This window comes from Leuresthes tenuis, unplaced genomic scaffold (assembly GCF_036924035.1).
Source record: "Leuresthes tenuis unplaced genomic scaffold, fLeuTen1.0.hap1 SCAF_9, whole genome shotgun sequence".
NCBI lineage: Eukaryota > Metazoa > Chordata > Actinopteri > Atheriniformes > Atherinopsidae > Leuresthes > Leuresthes tenuis.
Window position 1 is genome coordinate 3,324,568 of NW_027325363.1, and position 19,128 is coordinate 3,343,695.

The 19,128-nt window shown below is 42.6% G+C and overlaps 1 protein-coding gene across 1 annotated transcript in view; it reads right to left on the reverse strand.

Moving 5' to 3' along the window:
- rasgrp4 (RAS guanyl releasing protein 4) overlaps window positions 1–19,128 on the reverse strand; it is a 21,430-nt gene extending 2,302 nt beyond the window's left edge. The window contains exons 1-16 of the mRNA XM_072391904.1: window positions 18,654–19,128; window positions 10,690–10,865; window positions 8,698–8,809; window positions 8,437–8,499; window positions 8,209–8,340; window positions 7,940–8,081; window positions 6,582–6,755; window positions 6,350–6,466; window positions 3,580–3,855; window positions 3,234–3,314; window positions 2,894–2,998; window positions 2,655–2,764; window positions 2,378–2,528; window positions 2,258–2,294; window positions 792–923; window positions 509–711 (exon numbers count right to left, since the gene is read on the reverse strand). Coding sequence (XP_072248005.1) covers window positions 509–711; window positions 792–923; window positions 2,258–2,294; window positions 2,378–2,528; window positions 2,655–2,764; window positions 2,894–2,998; window positions 3,234–3,314; window positions 3,580–3,855; window positions 6,350–6,466; window positions 6,582–6,755; window positions 7,940–8,081; window positions 8,209–8,340; window positions 8,437–8,499; window positions 8,698–8,809; window positions 10,690–10,865; window positions 18,654–18,670 — 2,028 coding nt within the window. The 5' untranslated portion in view covers window positions 18,671–19,128. The remainder of the gene's footprint in view (window positions 1–508; window positions 712–791; window positions 924–2,257; window positions 2,295–2,377; window positions 2,529–2,654; window positions 2,765–2,893; window positions 2,999–3,233; window positions 3,315–3,579; window positions 3,856–6,349; window positions 6,467–6,581; window positions 6,756–7,939; window positions 8,082–8,208; window positions 8,341–8,436; window positions 8,500–8,697; window positions 8,810–10,689; window positions 10,866–18,653) is intronic.

A 19,128-nucleotide genomic window follows, 5' to 3' on the forward strand; every position in this document is an offset into this window, starting at 1 on the left:
ATTCCAATTGGCTTGAATTGGACTATATTACTTAAGTGCCTTGAGATGACAATTGTTGTAATCTGGCGCTTTATAAATAAAATTGAATTGAATATATATGAAAGTTACAGTGCATCTGCGAGTGTTAGCGATCGATCAACCATCTTTTAGTTTCTACTGTTGCATCTCAGGTTCTTAACCTTAAAGAATCTAAAAGCTCTTACTCTGTGGGGCTAATGTACTGATTTATTATCATTCAACTGCATTATTCACAAGCATTTAGACCTAAAAGTAGGATAAAAGGCCAGAGAAAGTCAAATCCTTTACTCCCTTATGAAGACTTTTCAAGGGCGGAGAGTTTCTGGCACAACTTCACCTACTTTCAAGGTGCATGAGTCAAAAAGTAAGGCGCTCAGTTTACAGCTCTACTTTGTTTTCCCAGCATGATTCAGTTTGTGACCTTCCTGACGAAGGATAAGGACCCTGATGAAGGCCGCAGCCGGCTCTTGCTCGTCAAATAAAACCTCACCCTTCTCTCTGGAGACACATGTACAACAGAGTTGAGGTAGTTCCCTCTTTTGTCCTTCTTCTCTGGCGTCCACAGTCCAGGATCTGTCTGAGTGGAGCGATTCGATAGCGGCGCGTCGCCGGTGTTATTTGTCCAGTCCGAAGTGCCCCGGTTTTGTTCCGTCTCGTTACTTTGGGGGAAAACAAAGGTCTCCTCTTCCGAACCTGCCGGAGAACACGACACATCAGTGCACTGAGATCACCCGAGCGTTTTAAGGACAGCTCATGATGGAGAAAGTACGTACTCCAGTTGTTGCCCTTGGCTTTTGAGATGGGGGCAGGGGTGCAGGGGCAGGATCCAGATGTGTTTTTGTGTTTCTTCAGGCACTCCATCCCCACCAGATCTCTGCAGTGTTTGTGGCAGTTTATTCCACAGTCTGGGACAGAAAAAGGCAAGAATTGAACAGAAGTTATTCAGCAGATACAAGGAGGAGATTAAAGAAGAGTTTTTCAATCTGCCTTTTTCCACAAATGCTTGTAAAGCTGAGGTTATTACCCATCTATTCGAGGTGGAAATCAGATTTTATCTCTCTTATGTAAACCTTTAAACTTACGTCTGATTAAGCTTAGTGAAAGATTCTTTATTGCATACTTGTGCAAAAATAAAAGTACAGCATTTGTCAGTTCTAATGTTTTTAAGGTTAGGACATAAAGAAAATCCACCCCATGATTCAGCAGCAGCTTCAGCAGCAGTGAGCTGCAGTGATGGTTTCCTGTGTGACGTTATCAGTCTCTCTCATGGTTCTGGAGGAATCTCGGCCACTCTTCTCTCCAGAGCTGCTTCAGCTCATGGAGGTTTGCAGCTTTGGTTTCTGCACAGCTCTCTTAAGGTCCCACCACAGCATTTCAGTCAGGCTGAGCTCTGGACTCTGACTGGACCATTGCAACACCTTGATTCTTTTCTTTTTCACACATTCTGCTGTAGATCTGCTGCTGTGTTTGGGATCTTTTTGTTTTACTGTCCTCACAATGCGCCCATAGACCTTTATAGCTCTGCACTAACCTTTACGAAACCCTACCTTTGGTATGACCTCCTCTGTATTCCCTAAGGCTCCCTTCATCCTGTCCACCCAACACTTCCCCACTTGTATTTTCTTTGTTTTGGCTGTTCTTCCCTTCTGTCGTCTCCCTGCTTCTGTTGTCTCCTCGTGCCTCACTGCTGCCATTATTGTCTGTAATATACTTATCATGATTAGTTAGGGATAGGTTAAGAGATCCAGACTGAACTTGGTTTGGCTTTGTTACTGTATAAGTGGAAATCTGAGCAAAATCCAACAAGTCTTTTACCTTTTGTTGGTCAAGGGTCTGCACCTTTAAACTAAAGCACACAGTGCAACTGTTCTGTGTAACAAACCAAATCCAAAGATGGAAACTTGACCACATTAGCACTGGTTTTGTTACAGTAGTGCATCACATTCACGGACAAACTGGGTTAAAGGTTGTAATTTTCATCATCACTGAGTGAACTTCCTGTTTGATGCTTGACCCTTCCATCGAAAAAAGGCTCACTTATTTGGTCTTTTTCTGAAACCACCCTAAATCTGACGATTATCCACAGTAACGAGGACAGATTTTTTTGTTCTTATATAATTTTGGCCACTGAAATCTCTCTGTGAGGGTGTCACACCTTCCTGTGACGAAGCTGAATACTCCTGAGGAACAATTCAATCGTGCCGACTGTGATTTTTAGGGGTTCATAGGGGAGCCTTACCTTTACAGTGGTATCCCTGTTTGATGACACCCCACAGCTAAAAGAGAGCAGGCGTCATGTTTAGATGCAGGTCGACAGACCATTCGTGTGAAACCAAAAACACAAACAAGCCATACTCACAAAGCCTCCACATGTGTCACAGAAAGTGGGCCGCTTGTATGTGGTTTCATGGAAGTTATGCGCGTCATTGAAGTTGTAGCCCAGCTTGGCACATACAGACATTCCCCTCATGAAGTAAGAGGTGATTTCCTCACGGCTGATTTGCCCCTCCCTGAGCAGAAAATTTTCAAGATTACAGCCAACAAAGTAGGTAAGTTGAGGCTTTGAGGAACTGTTTCCTTTGATTTGCTTCATCGTCTTGGTGGGAGGCCTCTCTGTGGCGTTTGTGCTTCCTCACCTGTCAGTTTCTTGAGTGCAGAAGGAGAAGGGGAAGTTGGCAACAATTTTTTCAAATTCCTCCAGTGAAATGTAGCCGTCCTTGTTCTGGTCGTAGTTTTTCATAATGGACTGCAGGGGGCGACAGAGCACGCGGAGTTTCAGCCATACTCGTAGGGGAACACTGCCATAGTTCTGCTTTAGGCTGCCATTTAATAAGGAAGTGAAAGACGGGAGGTTGTTGCAAAGTCACATACTCACATCCACCATCTGTTTTACATGTTTAGATATAGTGTCAGGGTCCAGCCTGGGGGTGACCCCCGATCCCCATTCTGCCACGACTGGCGGTTTAACTGGAGTTACAGCCTGTGGACCGACAGATGCAGGACTGTGAGAAACAAGAAGAAAGAGCACACCCACCGCATAACACACTTCCCTAACGTACAGCACTTTGATGTGGCTGACTTTGATGATTTCAGCACCGAGTCTTTGCTTTTGTTTTGAAGAAGATATCCCACCCACAGACAGTACCCAAACGTACATTGTTTTGTGCAAACAGATGAAAGCGAACATTCATAAAGCTCATCTCAGCTCTACGCACCTGGAGTTTGGGGTTCTTGGGTTCCTTGGTGTATGAAAGTTCATAGATCTCATCTTCGGTGTAGTACAAATCCAGAGAGAGCTGAAGCATTAAAGGGGACACATGATGGAAAAAGTCCTTTTTCTGTGCTTGGCAGCATATGTTTGGGTGTGTGAAGCTGAATTTAATGGTGGAAAGATTAGCTTTTTTTATAATATCATTACACATTATAGAAGATCCCAGGAAATTGTGTCGGCTTGTAAAAAGAGGACATAATGCTAATGTTTCTTTTTTGTAATTCATTCTGCTTTTGAGGCGGCTTCTCATTTGAATTCCTGAAAGTCAGCTGCTGGTTTCTGTGTCATACCGTGAGGAGATGCAGAAGGTCTTTGTTGGCCTCGAACGGAGGCGTGCAGCTGTGAATGGCCAGCAGGTCGTTGATGTTGCTGTACAGGTGCTGCAGCTTGCTCAGGTTGATCTTTTCTTTATCTATGTAGTCCGGCAGAGCTTCATTGAGCGAGATGAGATCCTTCAGGTGAACACCCAGAATGGGGACCTTGAAGCCCCGGCACTCGTTGTAAACCCTCCTGTAGTTGCTGAAGTTGCTGCGTGAGGAGAGCAGCTCTGTCATTTCACTCAGGGCCTGAAAGAGAGCAAAGAAATGGAAATATAACAAGGCAGCTTAAGAAATTCAACTACATATTTTTATGTTTAACACAATAAACAGTAATCGTGGGTAAAATTAATCTAACCAGGTCAGGTTGGATTCAAGTATTTGTCACTTTTTTAGGGTCTGAATGATGCTGTTTTTTCTTCAAATGCTTAATTTACACTTTAGTTACCTTTTTAAATGAGTGTTGTCATCCTTTTGTTTAAGAGGCAACGATACAGAAGCATGAAGTCCAGAAATATGAGACTGGCAAATAGCTTTTATTCACAAGCAGTTAGACCTGAGAGCCCACATTGTTCCTTTTTTACTTTGTTGTTCGAGCACACGCTCATTTGGTCCATATAACTGCTATTTACCCATTTACCCATAGTGTAGCCACCTGTTTTAACATGTACTTGACAATAAAGTCTCTGTTTTGTGGGGCTGGCACTTCTCAGCTTGTTTCGACTCGTTATTAAAGAGCCCCTATTAGTCCCATTTAAGGGTTAATGACGTTACTTTGAGGATTAAAAACCCCTCTGTGCTGCACTTTGTGATGAGGACAGAACTTGTTACGTTACTGTTAAACCATGGAAAGCTTCCCAAATGGTGGTTTCTGTAATCTAAACAAGTGCTAATCTGCTGAAACTGAGATCTCTATTTACAATATTTACAATAAAAATCACTGGGTTTTCCTATCTTGCTTGAAAAATCCCAACTTCTCCGGTCTTAACCGGCATAATGTCCGGGTTGTTGGAGCAGTGGACAGGCTTTCCCTCAGCTGTAGTGCAGGTTAAGTTAAAGGCAAACAGTTGGGCCAACGCATTTAGTTACATTTTAACTATATTATAAAGCATAAAGGGATTGTTTTATAGAAACAGCTTTAATAGATATATTTTGGGGTTTGATCAATGCCCAGAGAAAGACTTTATATTAAAGTAATTAGTCTCCTGCTTCACATTGCTACACCACCTCTTGTCACCCAGTGTCTGAAACACAGTTTTAGCGCCTCTTTTTGAGGGCTCTCAACTAAAAAACTCAACAACCAGCAGTGGTGAGCATCCCCTGTTGTGTCTTCTCAACACGCTGCAAAGACAACTTCCTACTGCTGGCCACAACGTTTAATCTCTGTAAGACAGAGCTCGAAGAGTGCGTTTTCTGTTGTTAGTGTCAAATAGTGCTGGTCTGGTTTCTCTTTAATCATGACTATCTATTGGTTCCCACTCTGTTCAGCCCTGTTGTTGTTGCTGATGTTCACTATTGCTCCAGATGTGTCCAAGATCTGATTCTTGGCTCGGTATGTCGGGAGACTTTAAGGATCTCCTCCTGAATTGATCAAATTGGTCAATAACAGCTGAGTGAGGCGGCAGCTTACTCTGCTCTTTGAGGCATACCACAGCAGTCACTGAACTGATGTTACGTACATACATTACATGACTGTGCAGAAACGTAACAGAAGAAAAGCAGCGACTGTAAACAAGGTGTTTCAGGAAGTTTAAAAGCAGAACGCACTGCGGGTGAACTCCGTTTGGTGTGAACTTTAGGCTTTGCAGCCCAATTATCTGCACAAAAACAACGACTCAAACGGGAAATGTACCACCTTCATCTTCTTTAAGAGCTGATTTGTTTATCTGTCATTTGAGCCCCTCTTTCTCCATCAGGATTGCAGTCTGTTTGGGATGGAGACTCAGGGTGGTGTGTTTTATTTTGGGATCTTTCATTCGGATGAACTTTAGGTCTGGATGCACAGCATCTTTCATTCCTCGTTATGAGCTCAAGCAACTAAGAATAAAGAATTCCTATCAGGACATAGACGTGAGGAAGGAATCTCATATACCTACAAATGCACAAAAACAGAGTTTTTCCTGTAATTATAAAGAGTTACATTGATTTCTGGGACCGACAGCCATAATCAAACTGAAAACCATACATTACCCAGCATGTACAGACGGTTTGACTAATGTAATGTCTGAACATTTGGGGAACATTTATACCAATTCAACCAAACAGAAACGTTCTGCAAAGGCTTATAGACAGTTGGAGAACGTTCAGGGAATCAAAACAGCAACTAAAAACTCAACCTATATAGAGAAACTTTCCTGGTGAATCATGTAACCAAAAAAATACCAAAATCAGCTTTGGGGCAATTTTCCCTCAACCGAAAAATAATGTTCAAACAAGCAAATGCCAGAGAAATGTTTTCTGAAAAGGACTCCCAAAGGTTCCCCTATGGTAGATGTTCAGAGAACGTTACGGGAAGCGACCATCGTTATATTTAAATGAGAAAGACTCTCCTGGAGATGTCACAGAATCAGGACCATCGTGATTACCAGGAAGAGAAAGAAAACTCAGTTACTATGAGACACTGAAAGCAAAAGTTCAGAAAGAAGAACGATTCAAGGAAAAGTAGTTGAATCATCATCTAAAGTAGATGAATCATCGCAGCTTTGTGGTAAAACAAAGGGGTTGTGTGTAATATTTGAAATACCTTAGTGATGTCAGGAGGCAGCAGGTTTGACGTGTCTTTGAGGCGAGAGATTGAACTGTGACAGAGGCCCCCGGTTACTGCCATTAGAGTGTTAAAGTTTTGCAGAGCTCTCAGTTTCTACAGAGGAGAGGGCAGAATCAGTGACAAACTAGAACAGCTGCAGCCACCCAGACAACGCCTTTCTTTGCCTCTGGGCCGGCTCTTTTGACGTTTGTCCCCTCAGCAGGTTTACCTGAGCCACGTGGATGAACTTGGTGAAGACCTGGGCTCTCTGCTGGGCTGTGTGTCTGCTGAGGATCATCAGCTGGACCCACTGGGACACTCCATTACACATCATGACCGACCGCTCCAGAGCAGGGTTGTCTCTCACCGAACCTCGCACCACATAGCTGTGATAGTCCAAGAACTGGCAATTTGGATCAGAGATACCAGACAGGAAATAAGTCAGACTGAGATCCTCACACAGAATTTAACTCAGTCTTTGGCCAACAAGAGGCCACAAAAACGCTGTAAAACCCCCCAAATTAATGTCAAGCAAGCAAAACGGTGTGGGGCTGGAGACCAAAGCCGTGAACTGCGGTACCTCAGCGCCCGGGTGCTCTTGGGCAGTTTCAAGCCCGGGAATGTGCAAAACAAAAGTCAGTGTACTGAAAACGAAGGCACACAGATTTAAGTCTCACAAACTTTGAGTGTTGCTATAATGCACTGAAAGACTTTCACTTCTTTTTGTTTTAACTTCACTACTTTTTTAGGCAAACTTGTGATCAGTCTAGGTTTTAATTGATATATTTATATGTTTTTACTGGCATACTGGGAGGTATTTTTGGCCCTCAGCTAAAACATGTCCATCATTTAAACCTCTGAATGAATATGCATCTTTCTCAACCCTAAATGAAACCTCTGGAAACCTCTGGAGCGATCACCACTCATGACTTTGGACTCGACTGTCTTCTTAGATTTACTCACAATTTTTCCTGAAAACTCATTGGCACATTGAGATATTGACCTGATATTATGTTTGTGATTCAAGCCGAGGTTTCCCACCTTTGCTAAATGTTTATATCTTGTAATTTTCTGCATTCTGACAGACCTCAGATCTGTGAGGCATGACAACATGATGAAGCCTTATTAAAGAGATATTTACTCTTTACACAGCCACCCTGCAATGTCAGCAGCACTGACCCTAATATAATGTATATAATAATAATATTATAACAGCTTTATCTTTACGAGCCCATGTACTAACTGGTGGTATTACCTGATATGTCTCTGCTGTCTTTCCTCTTTTTGTCTCTTGCTTGCTGCTGTAACGTGTGAATTTCCCCATTGCGGGACAATAAAGGAAATCTAATCTAATCTAATCTAATCTAATCTAACCCCAGATGAGCAAATGTAGTGACAAAGTAAAGTCTAAAATATAGCATTCGCTCAAACTTCTGCTAAGTTTGAATTGTATTAAATGGAGAGAATTTGCTCTTATAGCCCATCAGGATTCCTGCTCTCCACTGGAAGTAATAAACCGACTGCTCATCACAACCCCGTTAAAATATATTGAACCGATGTGGACAGCTGTGAGAAGCCTGAACTTACTGAAACATTACAGAAGTTCTTAAACTCAAGGTAGCTGAGATGCTCAGCCATCTCATCCGGCTCCATGTGGTCGAAGATCAAAGACACCTTCCTCTTTTTCACAGAAGGTGAAGGTGCCTGGGACACGTTCACATGAGGGTTTCTGGGAAAAGAAGGCAAAGAAACGGGGTAATAATAGATAATAATAATAGAATAAAGCTTGTTCTATTTATGGAAAAACTTGTTGAAGGTGTGTTTTGGGTGGAGACTCAAAAAACAACATGACTCACAAGCAGGAAGTGTCGATGAGGTGCGAGTGTGTCTTTTCTCCATCGAGCCGGACGAGAGCCCACAGGTCCCCCATGGTCTGTTCAAGGAGGGGGTCCGCCTCAAATACCGCCGGGAACTGGCTAATCCACAGCCTTGCCCCGAAGCAAAACAGAAAACATGTTTACGACTCGCAAATAAAGCGGGATAACCAGTCCTGCCACTCTCACATGCCTGCTGTCCTCACTGACCTGACGAAGCTGCAGATCTGTGGTCGCCTGGGTTCCCTTTTGTCGGAAGGACAGTCCTTATACGTGAGAAAAAGAGTCAAGGATCCAAACACACTGTGCTTAACAGCAGCAGGGATATATATGCACATTTCAAATCTGCTTTGCAGGAGTGCAAAACAAAGCCATGCCTGTTTCCTGATCTGATTAATCAACCTGAACATGTGACTGGGAGCGGCGTACGAATGGGGCCAATGTACCATACTGAGCAATGTTAGAGGATATAAGGTGAGAAGTTTCTGGGCGAACATCTGAGACGAAACGACCCAGCTGTGCATCATCAGGGTCATGTGGACCAGCTGGGAGCCTCTGGGGCTGGAAATCTTTCCCTCTGAATCTGCAAGCAAAGCAAAACAGCACATTTACATTTACACAAGACGGATTAATCTGGTTCCACACAAGAAAAGCTACGAGATGAACCGAGGCTCAGCTGTCAGTCAGCAATGCTTTGAGTTCATTTCACCTCAGTGCAGCACAGGTGTCTTCTTGCATTTTGCCAACTTTATGGGAGTCACCCAAAGAAAGGATTTAATGGAAAAAGGGTTTAATTTTTCATACCCACACACAGGAAGATAGTGCTACCCATCTGTGACTGCCTGCTGTGACTTTGTATTTAAATGACTTGTTTTAAGTTATTTCTGTTCATATAGAGCTTTCAGTTTAGTTGTAGATACAGTCCCGTGAAAGAAAGTACACTGACTTCCAACAGCAAGGTCTTATGTATCAGAAAATCATTTAAAAAAAATTATGAGGTCTTTATGAGGTCTTAAAATGTAATTAATACAGCCTCCAATGAACACCACGACATATCACACTGTGTCATTATCTATTGAACTAAAACTGATACAAAACGCAGGAGCAGTGTGTGAAAAACTAAGTGAACCCCTGATCCAGCAGCTCCAGAAGCAGTGTGTGAAAAACTAAGTGAACCCCTGATCCAGCAGCTCCAGAAGCAGTGTGTGAAAAACTAAGTGAACCCCTGATCCAGCAGCTTCAGCAGCAGTGAGTGTAAAACTAAGTGAACCCCTGATCCAGCAGCTTCAGCAGCAGTGAGCTGCAGTAATGGTTTCCTGTGGGACGTTATCAGTCTCTCTCATGGTTCTGGAGGAATCTCGGCCACTCTTCTCTCCAGCGCTGCTTCAGCTCATTGAGGTTTGCAGCATTGGTTTCTGCACAGCTCTCTTAAGGTCCCACCACAGCATTTCAGTCAGGCTGAGGTCTGGACTCTGACTGGACCATTGCAACACCTTGATTCTCCTGCAGCCCTTCCAAACAAGCCATCCTTGTTCAGTCTTTTTCTAGCTGTGCTGTCATGACCTTTAACCTTTAACATGCTAACTGAGGCCTGTAGAGTCTGAGATGTAGCTCTGGGCTTCTTCACCTTGGGGTGAACTTGCTGGGACGTCCACTCCTGGGAAGATTGACAGCTGTCCTGAATGTTTTCCACTTGTGAATAATCTTTCTCTCTGTAGAATGATGGACTCCAGATAGTTTGGAAATGGCCTTATAACCCTTCCCAGACTGATGGGCAGCAACAGCTGCTTCTCTGAGATCATTGCTGGTGTCTTTCCTCCTTGGCATCGTGTTAAAACACACCTGAATGCTGCAGAGCAGCAAACTGAATACATTTCTGCTTTTATAGAGGCGCTCACACTTAGTCGTGATCAGTTAATCAGTGCATTTGATTAGCTGCACCTGGCTGCTACTTTCCCTCTTTATTTCTATCCAAGCAGTAAGGATTTAATTAGTTTCGCACACTGCTACAGCATTTTGTTTAATAACTAGTGACAATATATTTTGTTTTTCATCTGAGGTTGTATTTATCTCATTTAAATACCAGAGTGGGCTTTCTTTTCACATATAATATACTCAGTGATACACTGACATGAAAATCAGCAAATCTAACATAAAATAAATGTCTTCTACATTAAATTATAGGTGTCCAAAGATGTTAATTTTTTATTTGAAAGAACCAATGATTAGAAAGAATGAGGATGCAAAAAAAGGCAGAGAGGAAGGAGGTGTGCATACTGGCTGGTTTCTGCAGCTCAACAGAACAAAGCTTGATTGTATGAGATGGGCCTTTATCCGTCTCACTCCCTGGCTTCCCTCCTCACTTTCTCTCATCCCTCAATTATATAACCTTGTTGTGATGAAGAATAAAATCACGTGACAAACTTTGGGAACACATGCGTTTACGTAGAGACAGAGACGAACCAAAGCTGTTCAGACAGCGCTGTATGAGCTCATCCAGGCTGGCAGCACTGGCGCTGGGAGCAGAGCTGGGGCTCTGCAGGGCCCTGCTGATGTCCTGGGGACAGGGACATGTGTTTCTTCTCCGCTGGACCAGCTTCCTGCTCTTCAGCACACCAGGAGTCTCCGCGTTCGGCTTCCTGTGAGAAACAGCGAAAGAAAGAGAGGCAGAAAGCATAAGTTGCTTCGAAATAAGTAGAGCAATGTGTGGTGAGATAGTGCAGGTCAGCATCTGAGGAAACGCAGCTCCCCACATCTGATAAAGTGTTACAGCTCTGCAGCTATCTGAGCTGTCATGCAGAAGCAGAGCAACTGCAAACATGCAGCTCCTCCACCACCAGTGTTCTTTCGCCTGAAGCTGACACTCAAACAGATAGCATTTTCAGTATTGTTGTTCCTTACGTTGGTATCACAGGGTTAGATGAAATTAATCCATTTGTGAGTTGTAGTTTCACTTGTAGAACTCTTTTGATTGAAAAGTTGTGATGGGGATTTATTTTTTAAGTGTATTTTTTTCTTTGGGACTTTCAGTTCTACAATATATTGTGTTCAACTTCTTTTACTATAATGAGTGTTGAGAGGATATAATATCGGCTAATTCAGTATATGGTGTCTAAATCACTGCTCGTAGCCCTTTTTCTCACATCCCACAGTGCAGTAGGGCTGTCAGCAAAAATCAGGTCAGAGCAAATTTAATTTAAAAACGTGCCATTGATTGATACAACTTATGGTTTAAAGCACCGACACACAGAAAGTTTCAAACTGTGAGGGAAAAGTGACAGCCCTGCACTGAGGCTGGACTAATAATGCCCTCTCAAATACCCTTTTTTTGTGTTTCACGATTAGATTTATGCTTCCTCTTCAGATCAGAGGCAAAGTTGAGCAATTTCTGACTGGATTTCACAATAACCAGTCTTTCTTTTTCTTTTTGCATTAATCTAAAGTGGTATTTTCTCCTTAGTTTTGCAAAAAAAAGAGTTGAGGAAGAGAGTCCCTTTGCCAAAGAATGGATTTTTAATCAGAATTGTCAAACTGTACATTAACCTTCTTTTGAAAGGTGATAAAACTTAAATGGTTGCTGTTAACTGCTTAAAATCTTCATTCATCCATACGGACGGTGAACATTTCGTAATGACAGAAAACTGTCGGACTTCAAAACTGCAGCTATTGTGATGACATTACCAGGAAATGCTGTGAGTTCAGAGAAGTCAGATAAGTTCCCTGAATGACCAGACCTACATCCCCTTCTCTTAACCTGCGCGTTTGTGTGCAGCTCATTTCCCCGGCCCACTCACATTTTCAGCACAGACACGCACATGTTCAGAATGCAACTCAGCTGACGCACGCGGCCACACCTCCAGTCACGCAAAAGATTAGGTTTGCTTTATGTAAAACACACGAGAGGCGTAATTTCATCCAGAAGACCGGGTGACATTCACTGATCTATTTATACCACCAGCTGCCCGTATGTGCTGCTCCATGCAGTTACAACAGCTCGGCGAGCCGAGCCCGTCATGACCCCGGCTCTCTGCATCATGGTAGTCCAGCTGCAGGTGGCCGCTCTTCAAACCCGCTGGACAATAAAAGTTCCCCTCATCTTCGCCTCATTACACTGTCTTCTGATTTCAAAACACTCAACAGTACAGCACGTACCGCTGTGATTTATATATACAGCAAGGATGGGCAAACCTGATGATTCACATGGAGCTCAGAAACGGAAACCAAAGAAGAACACAGTTCAGGTGCTTGTGCTTGTTTCAATAATACCTCAGACGCCTGTTAGACTGCAACAATACTTCTGTCTGTGCTTCAGATAACTTGTATTCTCCACATCCTGCAACTGTCAGTTTTAATTTGCTGTACAGACTGTTCAGCCGTGCTTTTGGGCTGCTCTCTATTTTTGAGAGAGGATATTTCATAATTTGAAACTGAGTTATGTAAATCCTCATTTTTGAATTTGTAGCCACTGCCTGAATTAGCTCCTCACTTTCCCTTATCTCTCAGTTATATAACCTTGTTGTGTTGAGGAGCAAAGACACATAACAAACTATGGGAACACGTGCATATATGTTGGGACAGAAACTGACCAAAGCAGTTTAGTCAGCGCTGCATGAGCTCATCTGGCTCTGCAGGGCCCTGCTGATGTCTTAAAGACTGGAGCATGTGTTCCTTTTCTACTGCACTACCTTCCATGCCTGTGACAGGAGTTGTGCTGCGTCTCACCTTCTTTTTTCATTCACCCGGGAAGCAATTCTGAAGCAATCCTTTGAAAAGCGATGAACAGTTATTATAACATAGTGTCACCAGAGGGTTGCAGCACAGGCTGCGTTGCCAGTGGCAGGAATTTAGTAGATGAAGTAGAAACAACTACTAACAACTGCTAAAACTACGCAGACCAGTTTATTTTCTTCAATTCAGTCAATAAAAACATGACTGATCCACATTTGTGATTCGCAGATTTTCTGAAAGATCGCTTCAGACTTGTTTTGCTCGGAAATGGAAACCTGGCGGTTCTGCTACCCTAAAAAAGACGTCAGCTTTATGGCAGAATATGTTGCTCACAGAGAGGGGCTGATGCTTTTTGCAGGTTGGTGCAGGGATAAACAACCTGGTGCTGAATATCGATTTTTTTTAGGACAACTACTGTGGAGAACGCTCAGGACACGGAGTTCCTGGGGCATGGGCATGTGGCAGATACCATTTCCTGCTCATTACACTCAACTGAAGGCTCATCTCAACGTATTAATCTTCTCTATCTTCTTCGAGGGGACCATGGACAGTGTTTGACCAGCAGCATCTCTTTCTGGGACACGAAGAACACTAACGTGTCAGACAGAAAGGCCCTGAGGAGATTGGTGAGGATAGCAGAGAGGATAACTGAGCTCACACTTCCCTCTATAGAGGAGCCAGCTCAGAAATGCCAACTCAGTCAGCTGACCACAATCTTAAAGAGACTCCACTCATTGATGCTGCTATTTCTGGCTTGTTTTTGGAATAGTTAATGATTGAGGTCATCATTTCTATTGCACTGCTTTTTCTGCTTTTTTAAGCAAACCGTGCACATGATTTTGTTCTGCTTTGTGCTAAATAACAATAAAAGGAATCTGGAATCTTGAGAAGCTGTGTGGATAATTCGTCATTAATGGTCCCATCACAGATGTAGAAGTAACCCCCGCCAGCATGTAGCATTTTTCCACTTCATCTCAAACCACTTTAAAAGAGCTTCTTAAATGTTAGCGCCGTAAAATGCAACATTTGTAGAGATGTTTCTACTTTTTCCTCCTCACAGGTACTCATGACCCCGGAGCTGAATGTCGCTGATCTGTGGTTCCTGGCCCAACCAACAACAGACAAACCCTGACAGTGTTTGTTTTGGTGTTGCTGTCCCAGACAGCTGACGGCCACTTTGCCAGTAGTTTGCTCAAATGGAATTATTGAGTTTTCTTACATTATGTGGCTTTTTTTTGCTGTGAATTGGCACAATACGAAATTTAAGTGAACACCTGTTGAACTATTATGACTCTTTACTTCTGGATGTTTTAAAATCTCTGGGATCCGCTTTTTATGCACAATCATATTAGTGTATCCGATCGATTTCGACATTAGATCTGATGTTTTTGCATTCTTTTCATTTAGATGTGCGGTTTAAAGGGTTTGCAGTTCATTGCATTCTGCTTTTACTTTCATTTTATGCAGCATTGAAACTTTTTTTGGCTGCAAAGTTGTTTTTGAAAAACTGAGTCATCTGATTTTACTCCATCTTGTTAATTTCATAGTAAAATTGCAGTAAAATTAGATCTGAAATTATATTAGTTCAGTCTAAATGGCAGCGTAATATTTGTTTAGACGCATAACCATTTGACTCTATTTGATTAAACTTATGTTGCGCTGGTAAACATTGACCAAACTGGGCTGAAAGCTTATTGAATTACATTTTGATACAGGGCTAATGTGACTTTGCCCATATCTCCAGGTGGGGAGAGACACACAGCGGTTTGATATAGATCTACAAAACCTTGGTAGCCTGCTGGCTATATATTACTCTGCTATTAAACTGGACTACTGACAGGTTTTCTCATCACCTCTGTGCTGCTTAAACTACTTAAGAAGAAACTAAAATATTTGAGATCAACAATATTTGTGGCCATCTTTGTGTAATGGGATCTATTCAGCCGGCAGAAGTGGGCTCAAACACTGAAAAAATGCCATTAATATCCCTGAGCCCTACCAAGCTATGCAGTAGTTAGATTCATCCACCAGTTGATTTATTTCCACATGATAATCAGTGTGAAACAAAATCGATCGTGTTTATAACTAACAAAATTAAATGAAATTTGGTTAAGAATTAGACAGATTACTGTTGATTATGAGACCAAACGTATGGTGAAAATGTACATCAGCAGCCAAAGGAGAATCAAGGTTTTGTTAATGCATGCAGGCTGATGGATAGGGGGGGGGTTTAGTTTTCTATAATACTAGTTTTATATGAGCTTGCACATATCACACTGGACAGCAGCTAGCATCTGGTAGCGACATGCTAAGCTAGTTAGCAGCTACAGCCCCCAGTATCCATGGTGGCAGCAGCCAAGAGGCTGCGAATAGCTGCTGGTGAAGCGGTACATTTCTAATGTTGTTGAAAGTGATTCAAACTATTACCATTCTGATATTTCCACTGTTATTTAGTATGTTTGTGCGTTAAATGTCATTGGTATAGCATCAGTGGCTAACTTCTCCTCACACCTCATTTGTCACTGGTTGCCACTTAACTGCACAGCTCCGGCCAGCAAGTAGTAAGGATTGGTTCCTTTAAAGTTCACCGTGATACATACAGGCTGTCTGACCTTGTGTTCCTAAAACAAAAGGTGGTGTGCTGCAGATTCAAATAAAGAATCTCCAGCCACAGCATAGATTTTGCTGATTCGTGATGGGATATTTTAATTAAGTTTGCCCTTGTCGTCTGGCCTCTCAGGGAATCTCTGCATGTATTATATCTCCTTTGGCATTTTTGACCCACAAACCCCACCTTTTGTGGTACGTTTTGTTAGATAAATTGATGAACAGTCCGTGCTTAAGTGTTCTGTAATGATTAAGAAGCAACAGATTAGTCAATTTAAGAAACTGAAACCGGCATTTCTTTTTGTTCTCTAAAATAAAAACACGAAGATCTCCTTTAACATTATCTTACATGTATTATTACCATTTTAGTGTAAATTAATTAAGTAATTAAACAGAAATGTAATTACTTGGTGCAGCCATTTACTATTTAGACTTGCAATTGTGTTTTTTTCTTATTTCAGTGTCCTTTAAAACCTTTCAGCTCTGATCTCGGCTCAGGATGAACCCACCTGCTGTCGAAGCAGTTACATATATGAGGAGACACCGTCGCAACTACAAACAGAAACGCTGATGGGGAAATGTTGTTGATGTCACAACGTCTGTCAGGGAAATTCCCCCCGAGTGCTGAGCAGGTAACACAGAACTGCTGTCAAAGGTCTATTTTCTGTATAATAAGCCTTTAAGAGGCATAGTGTTGGTAAACGGAGTCACGGTGCCATGCAAATCTGAACACAGCAAGAGTTACTGTTAGGGCATTTGCATTCAGCTTTTCATGAGAGTAAAAAACTCAGATAATAATTCTGCTCTATGTTTCCCAGAGCGACCATGGAAGCAAGCTTTATGGTGAAAAGATAAATGCTGATGAACTTGGATGTAATAGAATAATGACTGTTTTAGGAAGACCTTTCACACATCTTCCTCTGTCACCCACTTCTTCCCACTTCCCTCGTTCTTGTTCTATTGAAGCCTTTTAGGAAACAACTTCTCTCTTTTTCTTTTTTCTGTGGAAATCCCCCCTCTCACTGCCTTTCCCATCTCGTCTCGCTCAGGGCTCCTGGCTACAGATTCAGTCTGCCCCCCACTTTCTCCCTCTCTTGCTCTCACACTGACAGGAGGATATGCAAATTCCTCTCTTTCTTTCCTTAATTGATTAATTGAACCCCAGGCCCTTTGAAGGCCTTGTTTGTGTACTGCTCTCTTTCCCTCGCTCTCCCCTCTGACAGCCTGCACTCTTGTTCCCTCTGCATGAAGCGGACGAATTTCCTGCATTGGGACATTCATTCATTTGCTTCATAAATAAAACCGTCTTCACAGACAATTGTAGTTAAAATCATAAAAATTGCAGCAAATACCCATGAAACGTACTGGCTGTTTGGTTCATAGTTTGAGGTGATTAAACAAGTTTTAAATGTTTGTCGTGACAGAAAAGTCATGCCTGTGCAAGCACACGCCTTCTCGCACGTTCTTGCGCAAACACATTGATCATTTTATTGTGCAAACGTTTTGTGCCAACACTAATTAAAAGGCTTGCTTCCAAGGAGAAAAACCTTTTTATAATCTTTAAAGGTGTTCTTGTGCGACTGGGTATCACCTGCTTCTTCACTTATTTTCAGTTCAATCCCTGTACCATTTTCAGAGGAATGTGTTTATTGTTTGTTAAGCCACTAAACTCTGACCTATAAATGATTCAAGCTTAAAAAATGTTCCTAACTCAAGGGATGAACCAGTGTTGTGTCGACACATAACAGACAACTTAGCAAAAAAGCCATTTTAAACTGGATCTTTAGGCACTTTGTTACGAGCAGCCTGTCACAAAGACACATCATTTGTTCCCATTTCTTTAGTTGCATCTATGGAAAACAGCAAAGAAAACACAGTTTGACAGACAGAAAATAGGATTTCTGCAGCAACAAGGTGATTCCCAAAGAGCTATTAGCTGAAAACTTGGCATATCTCAGCATGGTGTGCAGTGTGTCCTTAAAACATTTGAGGAAACTGGACAAGTGGAGGACAAAAGAAGAAGTGTCAGGCCTAAAAAACTATCTCCAGCAGATGAACAGGATCTGAAAGTGATGTCCTTAAGAAAGAGGAAAAAATCCAGCAAAGACCTGACAGGACCTGAGAGATGCATCTGGACCTTCAGCTGATCCATCTACTGTTGGCCCAAGCCTCATCAGAAATGGTCTCCATGGAAGGGTGGCTGTCAAGAAGCCATTCTTAAGGAAGGGAAACATGGAGAAAAGGCTGAGCTGTGCCAAATGACACAAGAAGTGGACTGAAAATCAGTGGGAACAGGTCTTATGGAGGGATGAATCCTCCCCAGAGCCCGGACCTCAACATTATTGAAGCAGTGTGGGATCATCTGACAGAGAACGGAACAAAAGGCAGCCCACATCCAAAGAAGAGCTTTGGGATGTCCTTCAAGAAGCCTGGAGAACTATTCCTGAAGACTCCTTAAAGAAACGACAGTAAAGGCATATTACTGCCTTAACATTCAACACCCTTTATTCCAGAGAATCAGATAAGGCCTGTGGTCACAACTACAGCAGTGAAAAAAGTACCACAAAAAACTAAACTGAGCGGTATCTACTCCAACGTCAAATACAAACATCACTGCAGAGCTGACATGACAAAAAGAAAAGAATAACGAGACAAAACAGACCAGAAAAAAAGCTCTTTTCCATGGAAAGGTGAGCAGGCACACTCAGCCGCTGAATGTTGAGGCAAACTTGTGTGCAGTACACACAAATAATTTGAGAAGTTGACATTTCTGTCAGGTATGCAGGTCAAAGACATTTACTTTTCTTTCAACACAAACTTGTGTCGGCTCTCAGCCTAGATTCAAACAGATAGCATGACACACAGACTCACTGGAAGCGGGAAATAAAACCGAACGCCCTGTTTCTCTTTAACTTGTCGAGAGCCTTTGCACAAACCACAATGCATCTGACATATCGCCTCAAGTTCACACATCACTGCTGCACACAAAACACTCGCTGCTGACACATACTTAGACTAAGTTGCAAGTGGAGCTGATAGACCCAGACTCTGAATCTTAATGCAGTCTCACTTTCTATTCTTTTGCTAATTACCTCTTGGTCTTGTTCATGGCAGAGTTCTTCTCCTCAGCAACACTCCCCCTCCACTGGCGATCTGCACTTGCATCTGAGCGTGTCCCTACAGCTCCATGGTTGACCCTGCTCCTCCTCCTTCTCCTCCTGAGTGTTTATGTGCTCAGGACAGCCAGAGCAGGAACAGCGTGGAGAGCTGCTGGGAATGAGGGCTGCTCACGTACCAGTCATCGACCAAAACTCCACGCCTGAACCCTGCTTATCAAACCTTTCTCTATGTCAGTTAAGACTCCTCTCTCGCTGCTCTGTGAAGATTTCTATCAACCACAAATCAGCAACGAAGCAGACCTCATACTGCCATTTCCTGCAACAGAGCACAGTTGATAGAAAGCGCCTCAGACAGGCTCTAAAGTACAATGCAATAACTAATAGTAGCCAAGCATTTGTTCCTTCAACATAAACAAGTCAGCATCTTAATGGAGGAACTGGCTCTGGT